At 45.0% G+C, this 10,655-nt stretch overlaps 1 protein-coding gene across 1 annotated transcript; it reads right to left on the bottom strand.

Annotated features, from left to right (window-relative positions):
• Window positions 1-2,587: 2,587 nt before the first annotated feature.
• On the bottom strand, window positions 2,588-8,517 carry klhl31 (kelch-like family member 31). The gene is made up of 3 exons (XM_084321751.1): window positions 8,397-8,517; window positions 5,104-6,306; window positions 2,588-4,461 (listed from the first exon to the last, which is right to left on the bottom strand). The coding sequence occupies exons 2-3, from the start codon at window positions 6,276-6,278 to the stop codon at window positions 3,723-3,725; spliced, it is 1,914 nt and encodes a 637-aa protein (XP_084177877.1). The 5' UTR covers window positions 6,279-6,306; window positions 8,397-8,517; the 3' UTR covers window positions 2,588-3,722.
• Between the last annotated feature and the right edge of the window lie 2,138 nt (window positions 8,518-10,655).

The following is a 10,655-nucleotide window of genomic DNA, read 5'->3' as shown; positions in this document are numbered from 1 at the left end:
TGCTGGCCTAGTAGAGCCTTGTGTTTGATGGCTGCTGCTGGCCTGGTAGAGCCTTGTGTTTGATGGCTGCTGGTGGCCTGGTGAAGCCTGATGGTGCCTGGTATGGCTGCTGCTGGCCTGGTGAAGCCTGATGGTGCCTGGCTGCTGCTGGCCTAGTAGAGCCTTGTGTTTGATGGCTGCTGGTGGCCTGGTGAAGCCTGGTGCCTGGTATGGCTGCTGCTGGCCTGGTGAAGGCTGATGTTGCCTGGCTGGTGGAGCCTGGGTGGCTGCTGCTAGCCTGGTGGTGGTGCCCTGTTCCTACCTCAAAGCACTTTCTGTTGTTTCTCTCGAGGAAAGGATAATTCAGCCCATTCTCCTCTACTGTTACCTGCCTCCAAGAGGAACAAACTCATACGCATCACACACAAATGCCTCCAAAATGCTTGGCCTTCCCATGCATCCCCAACCTCTCAGACCTTAACAGCAAAGCCATCACAATGCAAAGCACGCACTATACGAATCCAAGCATAATACGAATATTGTGCTTGATCTACTTAAAAGAATCAAGGCAACATTTTGGATCAGAATAGAATAGATCAAGCAACTAAATACATCTTTGTATTAACTACTTACTTAAGTTAAGTTGACTTTAGTTGAAAATCTATGTTAACAGAACTCAGCCATAGGGCGACAATAATGTGGTCAAGAGGCATGGTTTCTATCTTGAGCCTGAACTGGCGTGACTTGTCTTTATTCACATGGTAAGCAGCAGTAACACAAGTCTTCTCTCTCTGAGAGACATTGGGGGAGAGTTTGCTTTTATAGTTGCCATAAGGTAGAGTACCTGGGTGGCTCCGCCTAGAGCGCCCTCCAGTGGGAACAGATATATATGCAACTAGGCAATCACAGGTGGAGACAATTATATATGCAGGTAAACAGTTACTAGTGTAAACAGCCATATGTACAGTTAGACAGTTACTAACAATCCTACACAGAGCCTCTGATCTCAACAATCTACTACTCGATTTTACTGGAGAAATATAAGTTGATATTACTGGAGAGAGTTACGTTTATATTACTGGAGAGATTACTGGAGAGATTTAGGTTGATATTACTGGAGAAATGTAAGTTAATATTAAAAATGTTTTACAGTGTAGCACATGACCCCAGGTACCCCCTCTGGGATAAGTCTGTGGCTAAACGTGGACCACATTGTGGTCAGCTCATCATGGAGGGGGTGGCAGGGGTTTTCAAGGATAGCGTACAGCTTCCTCCTCGTCCTCCCCTCTGCCACCACCTCCAGACTGTCCAGGTCCGCTCCCACCACAGAGCTTGCTTTATTGACCAGTTTATTTATTTTGTCTGTGTTGGTTTCCCCCCCCCCCCCCCCCCCCCCCCCAGCATACCACAGGGGGGAGGGCAACACCAACACAGACCAAATAAATAGCTCCAGTGTCTTTCAGATACCCTAACACTATCAAACCCTTGGATGCTATCACGCTATACACAAGGAGCTCCAGTGCACCATTTGTAGATCTTTAATTAATGTCAAAGGTGTAGATATTTTTGCGTTATAACTCCCAGTCCTCACAGACAATGCACCAAGAAAACAAAACGGACCAGGTGGACTATCAGATTATCCAGGCCTTCTAGCCTACACCACATGGGTCAAAGTTCAAGCCATTTTTTCTCTGTCCAAACTTATGACACGCGTAAAGACAACAAAGGAGGCCATCTTTATTTAGCCCACTGGTCCATTCAATCAGAATTCTAAAAGGCAGAATTCACCACTAAAGGGAGCAACACTCTAAACTAATCTCTTTCTCAAAAAAACAATGAACCATTTACTGTATGCACAGTAGAGCATTTTAATTTATTTATCAGAAGTCATATCTTTCACTGTACCAAAGCCAAACATAAACCGCATTAGGAAAAGAGGATTGTAAAGTGTAGTGTCCCTTTTTTTTTTTTATTATGTTTTTGGTAGGTTTTTATTGGTTTTTACTACCGGGCAGTCTGGTAGAGCGAGAGAGAGAGGGAGAATGGGAGATAGACGGGGGAAGACATTCGGCAAGGGTTCGCCGGGTCCGGGAGTCGAACCTGGGACGGCCGCGTTGCGACGTGGTACGACGTGGTGTGTGTCTCACGGGCGCCCGAGTGTAGTGTCCTTTTTTTTCTTTTTTTTTTTTTTTACTTTTGACCAGTCAGCTGGTTCTTTTTAGCGTTTATCGCTTTTTCATCGCACTCATACTTGGTCAAGTTCGACCGACAGAAGCAGGCTGAAAGGGTTCAGATGGGGGGGAAGACACTCTGGGAAAGGCACGGCTGCCGTCCGGGATTCGAACGCGCTCAGCCCCAGATCCGCGCGAGCGCGGTTGTCCACGGCGCTGAAATAGCACTCGCGGTACGTGGTGAGCTACTGGAGCTCCCCTTTGTGTAGTGTCCTTTTACCAGAGATTGGAAAACAAGTGTGCCAGTAAACAAGTGATTTTTTGCATCAGGTTTTTAATAAATAATTGCAGATCCATGACGTATACACTTCCAAGTCTTTAATTTAGAAACAAACAAACAAAATTAAACAATAAGAAACGTGAGTAGTCGGGGGAAGTCTTGAGTTTCCACTCCCATGACAGCTCAGGCTGATAGCTTATTCCCAAAATTCACTTTTTCTTTTTACAAAAACGATGACCCCATTCGGCCCGCACCATTCCAGCGTTTTCCCAACATAGCCCATTCCTTCAAACCAACAGCGTTCTTGACAAACACACGGTGCCTCCCGATTCAAGATTATTACTGTACATAAATGCGTATAGAGGAATAGTAACCCTGTGTTATGGCACAGTTAGCACTGCTTATGTGTAGTGTTTAAAATACAAAGTCCTATTCATCAAAAGCCCCTACTCCTGGCAGGTGCCGTAGATCTACTGTGTGTCATTTCAGTATGTACCGTTTCTTATTCCAGCAACGACTTTTACCATTCCTCATCCAAAACGCATTACCACTATGAATTTGGTTGTGGGGTTATATTATTCAAAATACCCGGACAGCAGAATTGACCTTATTCAAGTATTTGAAAATCACAGTTGTTTTATATATCGCACCTGTACCACAGGATATAGTCACAGATGATTTCCCACCTGTCGTCAGACAACACCGGTGTATTCAGTTCCATGCCACTGAGCGGTATACAGACAGTCGCAGTACATTACAACATAAGTTCTACATTAAGCATGGATTTCGCACGTGTGTCTTAACAAATCGTGGACTGTATAATATAGGCCTCGTAAAATGATCAAAACTAAATTGGACCCCAAAAGGCATAATAATGACCATGACATTGTTTTTTTTTGCGTGTTCCGATTTTCTCTAAGCCTGGCACGTACAGTATGTCTCCATCATAATGATAATTTGACACACGTGAAGTCAGACCTAATCATTTTCACCACCAGTGTTCCCTTTAATTATCAACTGAAACTTCCCATGGAGGTTTCTGAATTTATATATCGCTTTTAAAAACCTCAACGGTTGCCTGAGTTTTGAAAGTGGTTTGAATAAACAAAAACACATCAACCGGATGACCCGATTATATCCCAATGTTGGTGTATTCTGTGTATTCAATACATTTTCTGATCAACTGAGACGGTTAATGGGGGAACATGACAGAATTGTTCATCTCAGACCTTAAAGGGGTACCAAGACTTAGAATTTTGAGGACATTTAACGACATAATGTAAATAAATACTCTACATGCTGACTGGCGCCGAGGAAACCGAACTCGCCCTAGACTCTCGCGCCGTCGCTTTCCGCGTGGGCAGAGTGATGATGCAGCACGAGATGCCGACGGTGGCCTCTGGCAACTCGTCGTCCTCAGTCCATTCGTTGAGATCGGGGTTGTAAACCTGAATGCATTTCTTGTACTTCTTCTCGATCTCGTTCCAGCCTCCCAAGAGGTAGACCTTGCTGTTCAAGGTGGCGACGCCCGCGGTGCTCACCCCCGTGTGGAGCGGCGTGACGTTGCCCCACTGCCCGCTGTGAGGATTGTAACATTCGACCGCCAAGACATCCACCCTCTCCCCGCGACCGCCCAGCTGGCTGCCGCCGACGACGTAGGCGCGGTCTCCCACGGTGGCGGCCGAGTGCCAGCCTCTCGGGGAGCTCAGGCTGTTCTTATCCTGCCAGCTGTCGGTGGAAGGGTCGTAGGAGCACACGACCCGGGAGTAGGCGTTGTTGATGTACCCGCCGGACACCAGGATCTTGCCGTCGATGACGGTGCTGGCGTGGCAGCAGCGTGCCACCTCCATGGGAGCCTTCATCTGCCACTGGTTGGTCGAGGGCACGTAGCACTCCATGGAAGCCTGGCAGCCCTCGGTGTTGCGGCCGCCCACGGCGAACAGGAGGCCGTTGAAGGTGTTGAGGCTGAAGTGGGTCCGCTTCTGGGTCATGTTGCTGAGGTGGATCCAAGTGTTGAAGCGGGGGTCGTAGCTGCAGGAAGAAACACGATCGTGTTGGTTAAAAACTAGGGATGTCCGATATTATTATTATATATATATTTTTTTACATTTCTATAACCTTTATTTACCCAGGCAAGCAAGTAAGAACAAATTCAGATTTTATTTATTGTCAAAAGTATGCATAATGTTGTGTTAATTCCACAACAAGAGATATGTAATGTTAATTACCTGAAATTATAAAAAGAAATTGGGGGGGGGGGGGGGGGGGGGGGGACCCTGCATATATCGGTATCGGTATCGGAAATTAAGAGTTGGACAATATCGGTATATCGGTATCGGTAAAAAAGCCAATATCGAGCATCCTTATTAAAAACTGAACTTTTTTTGCTCTTCGCAACACGAGGACAAACAGCAGTAACTGCAAGAGTGGTGAAATGGAGAAACATGTATATAATATAATAATAGTACACTATCTACTTTGTAAAAAAAATAACTTTGGTGAAACAGAAGGTAATTTTTTTTTATTTTTTATATATTTCACTACTCGCAGTTACTGCTGGTTGCCCTCGTGTTGCGAAGAGCAGAGAGTACGAAGAGAGAGAGTACGAAGAGTATAGGCTATGCCAGAACGAACACACATCAGTAAAACATAAATAATAAATGGCTCGCTCACCGGCAGAAGTTACTAACAGCGTGCTTAGCCTGGTTCCTAGCGTCGTTCTGGTCTTCGCCTCCCGCCACATACAGGAAGCCATCCAAGACGGCCACGCACTGGTTGAAGCTCTTAGCCGGCATCTCCGTCAGCTTATTCCACACGTCGTCGGTGTCTCTGTAGAGAACCTCTTTGCTCAGAGACTTCTCCGTCAAGGCCGGCCGTCCGCCGACGGTGAGCATCACGCGCAGGCCGCCGCGCACCTTCGTCCTGCGGGACTGGAGGATATTCTGCTGGAACGGCAGCAGGTGGTAATTCATGGCGTCGACCAGGAGGCGGTGGCACTCGGCGTCTTGCATCATCCTGGGCACGTTCTGCACGTGGTTCACCAGGTCCTGCGCGGCGATGGTGCCGAAGCGAATGTGAGTCAGGAGGTCCGCGGCGTACTTCAACCGCTTGGCGTCAAAGTCCAACCATTTCATGGCTATCTGGAAGGCGGTGATCTCGGAGGGCAGCTGCAGGGAGTCGTCCGACAGGAAGTCGCTGATCTGCTCGTAGGTGAGCTTCAGGAACTGCTCCATCTCGGAGAACTCGATGAAGTTCTCCCGCATGAACTTCTGCGCCGCCGCCTTGGTCTCCTTGAGGTCGTAGGTGTCGCCGATGTTGCCCACGTACATGCAGTTCTCCACGCTGAGCTCCTGCATGAGGAAGTCGCTGCACATCTTCACCAGCGTGCCGATCTGCAGGAGCATGGCGGCGGCGATGGTGCTGCCGATGCTGTACAGGGACAGCGTCAGCTTGCCGGAGTAGGCGTAGGTGATGGCGGTGGCGAGGCCCACGGGCGACAGGTCGCTGAGGTCGATCTTCTGCAGGGTGGGGTCCTTCTTCAGGATGTTCTGGATGTACACGCTGCAGGAGGCCATGACCACCCGGTGGACGTCGAAGGACTTCGACTGGGCGGCGACGGTGAGGTCGCAGAGGAAGCTGTCCTGCCTCATGTTGCTCAGGCCCTCCAGGAGGTTGGGCGCGTACAGGGGGTCCGTGACCTCGGTGGAGATGCAGTTGAAGCCGTTGGCGCCTTCCAGCAGTGTGTTGAGGCCGTTGATCTTGTTGACGGGGCTGTCCTCCACCATGATGGTCATCTCGTTGAGGTCTCCTTTGCTCTTCTTGGCGGCCTTATTCTTTTTGGGAGCCATGGCTGTAGCAGCAGAACACAGCCCAGACCTGGTGGAGAGGGGACAACGTTGAAACGAGTCAGAAAAGAAAATGTCGCGCAGACATAGATGTATAGGCTATCGAAGATATTCCTAGAGACTAGGGTTCATTGGCTACTGTTGTCATTTTATGATAATCACCTGTTGTTTGCCTATACCAAGATGTCTGCAATGGAATACTATTAATAGATAGCACATGCAATAACACAGAAAGAAAACATGGACCCTAGTGCAGTATCACTGCAATGTTTTAATATGCATCATTAAGAGGCTAAGATCAATAAATCAAAAAGATTAAAATACATTGTTCACTGTTCATTCATACTTTTTGTCACTGTTCATACTTTTTGCACAATACTGCTCTATTGCACAGCCCTGCTAAATATTCTATTCCACTGTATTTTGATTCTAATTTAGTGTGTATACTCTACTACGTCCTGCACAAGTGTACAGCCCTGTCCTATATTCTATTCTATTCTACTTTTATTTGAATATAGTTTATTATGTTCCATTTTATTCTACCTTGATTGTTAATGTTGCACCAAACGACCAAAACAAATTCCTTGTATGTGCAAGCTTACTTGGCAAATAAAGACATTTCTGATTCTAATGACCTATTGTATCTGGTCCCATAACATTAGATATTATTGACATTTTTTATAATAATAATAATTTATTCATAAAGCCTTTCGCAACTGACTAACAAAGTGCTGTGCAAGGGGGACACGTTAGACTATATTGTGTGACCGTTGAAATTGAAACTCGCCGTTTATATGCCACACATGCACTCTGGTCTCTCGACCCACACATTTCGCAACGAGAACTTCTAGGATTACATGAGAGTCCCATCACAGATATCTTTGCGTCCCGTACAGTAGAAGCTCCTTACTCGTCAAATATACGTCAAATGTATTATACTCTCTTTTCTGGACTCTTTTTGTATCACAAACAGTACTGTATTTGCAAATCTGGTATGTCATAAATAGATGTATAGCAGTACTGTCTATCTGTATGTCGTGTATGTCATATATGTTATGATGAATTGAAAATGGGGGACCCTGATGTAAACAAGACGAAAGTCTTTCTCTGGTCTGCATCCCCTTAATAACAATTGTGTGTATTGAGCTGTACTGTACTGTACCCATTCTGCAATCTGTTAATAAAGTTTTCAATCAATCAATCAATCAATCAATCAATCAATCAATCACTCTATTGGAATATGTTTAACTGACGGTGCTTGATTGATTGATTGATTGACAACTTTATTAACAGATTGCAGAATGGGTACATTACAGCACAGCTCAATACATACAATTGTTAAGGGGATGCAGACCAGAGAAAGACTTTCGTCTTGTTTACATCAGGGTCCCCCATTTTCAATTCATCATCACTTGATGATGATAATTAGCAAACAAGCGACATTCCCCACTAAAATGCGTTTGTGTAACAAGTCAACGTGTCTGAAACACCATAAGATGCTATAGAGAGCAGCTCTGCGCGTCAACATTCCTCTCTCTGCATCTGTCACAATGTATCAGCACCAGGGGCCAGGAATAGCAACGCTGGATGGCTCTGCCGTGACGTTCCTTTTATAGACTTTCACACATGGGGGGGGGGGGGGGGGGGGGGGGGGGCAGGCCTCTCATGTCCTCTGATTGCTTTAGTTCAAATGTAATGTTTTGTTATAGGTTTGTTTGTTTGTCGGTTTGTTTTAAGCTATTCTCCTATAGTTCGACAAACTTCGACTGTAAAACCAGCACCATTCACACAATACAAGTCGAATCAAATATTGCTCTTCCACAATTAGACTAAACTAAACTACTGTCTCCGTTAGGAAATAAGGAAAATGTCCCCAAAACGGTTCGATTTTTGCTGATGGTAAATGGATCTCCCGTAGGTGTATAGCCAACAGCTTCAAATACATTCTAATGCGTTGCTATAGCTATACATTTTTAGGCTAAATGATCCTATACACACATATCAACTTTTAAAATGACAAATAGTGAAATGTACCAGCAGCAATGTGTATTTCCATTGCTATATAGTCTTGACATAGACATACTGTAACATGCCCATGATGGGGCTCAAGCTTACAATTACCTGAGAAATGAGTGTTGAGGAGGCCGGTGAGTGGGGGGCTTCTTGCACCTCCAGGTAGCGTGCAGGGGAGAGAAAGACCAGCGGGCACCGTTACTGAAACAGACCGGCACCTAACTCCTCCTCTCCGAGAGACAGAATGACATGTTGGGCAATGAGCGAGACATGGGGGACTGTCGGAGGCTGTCAAGTGTCAAAAAAAGGCCATGCCCTCATATTGACATTGCATCAAGAAATGTCATAATAACCATTATCCTCACTTGGCAGGCACCTAGGATAAAAAAAAAGGTTTTAGGGCCCAAAACGTAATTCGAAAATATTTCTGAAATAGCTTGCTTGATTGATTGATTGATTGATTGATTGATTGATTGAAAATGTTATTAACAGATTGCAGAATGGGTACAATACAGTACAGCTCAATACACACAATTGTTAAGGGGATGCAGCCCAGAGAAAGACTTTCGTCTTGTTTACATCAGGGTCCCCCATTTTCAATTCATCATAACATAATAAGACATATACATGACATACAGATAGACAGTAGCCTATACTGCTTACATCTATACATTTATGACATACCAGATTTACATTACTGTTTATGTATGCTCATTCAGATGCCCGTAGCTGTTAAGCTACGCGAATGTTAAGATGGCTAATAAATACTAATGCAGGTGTACTGTCCACATTATTTAGCTCTATACGTCCATGCCAATTTCAATTTTTTTATTCTATGATTAGCCTATTGCTGGAGTAATGATGCATTGAGACAGGAGCAGAGCCAGTATGGGCACATAGCAGTGTGTCTGAGGAAAGCTCAACACACACACAGCCCCATTAAACCCCAAGTCCACGACCTGCTGAGATGCCTTTCAGAGAAGAACTGATTGATTGATTGATTGATTGAAAACGTTATTAACAGATTGCAGAATGGGTACAATACAGTACGGCTCAATACACACAATTGTTAAGGGGATGCAGACCAGAGAAATACTTTCGTCTTGTTCAGGGTCCCCCATTTTCAATTAATCAGGACATATATGACATACATGACATACAGATAGACAGTACTGCTACATCTATACATTTATGACATACCAGATTTGCAAATACAGTACTGTTTGTGATACAAAAAGAGTCCAGAAAAGAGAGTATATACATTTGACGTAGAAACTGTACATTGGAGGACGTTGGGTGGGGTGGGGTTGGGTGGGTGGGGGCTGTACATTGGAGGTGGTTGGGTGGGGGGGGTAGGAGGGGTGGGGGGGAACACTGTACAACTGTACAAGCAAAACTGTACATTGGAATATTGACAAAACCATACTTGGTCATTTACTGTACATTGGAGGGGGTTGGGTTAGGACATTTACATGGGCCAGTTTTGAATTGCAGTCTCCCGTAGGTGTTCTTTGAGAGTGGTTTTGAAAGTGGGTAGTGATTCACATTCCTTTACAGCTTTGGGTAGGGCGTTCCACATTGATGTGGCATAATTGCGAAACGTGTTTAGTCCCTTGTTTGAGCCGAATCTGGGTTTAACATGATTTGTGGAGCTCCCTCTGCATGTTGTGATCGTGGTATTCACTGACCTTTGGGAAGTATTTTGACATGTACATGGGTACCTGGGTGGTGTAGTGTATCTTGTAGACCAGGCCCATTGCAAGTTGCTGTACTCTGTCGTCTACTCTAAGCCATCCTATAGGTTGTCAAAGTGGGCAGGGGTGAGGTGGGTTCTAGGAGTAAGGTCAAGCATGTAGTCTGACCAGTTTGTTTTGAGATGTTTGTAATTTTGTTTTTAGCGCCTTTGAGGTGCTAACGAATATATATCACCAAGTGTAAATTGTGCCTCATCTGCAGATCTTTGCAGACGAGATTCATTGAATGAATGAATGAATGAATGAATGAATGAATGAATGAATGAATGAATGAATGAATGAATGAATGAGAATGAAAACTTTATTTAACAGATTGCAGAATGGGTACAATACAGTACGGCTCAATACACACAATTGTTAAGGGAATGCAGACCAGAGAAAGACTTGTGTCTTGTTTACATCAGGGTCCCCCATAATGATAAACAGGCCTACAGTTGTAATACATGGCGGGCCCACACGTTTTTTTTAACTTCCTTTACTTGTGCATGTCTGGTAGGAGAGCCTGTTCAAATATGTGTTCAAAAATGAGTGTGTATTATTGTGAGGACTGCTGTATATTAATCAGCTCAGGTGAACGGGTCCCGCCCATTATAAAGTGTCGTCAGTGGGTGTG

Source organism: Notolepis coatsorum (genome assembly GCF_963971535.1).
Source record: "Notolepis coatsorum genome assembly, chromosome: 9".
In the NCBI taxonomy this organism is placed as follows: Eukaryota; Metazoa; Chordata; class Actinopteri; order Aulopiformes; family Paralepididae; genus Notolepis; species Notolepis coatsorum.
The sequence above is the reverse complement of the archived record's forward strand: the minus strand, read 5'-3'. Positions and strand labels throughout refer to the sequence as shown.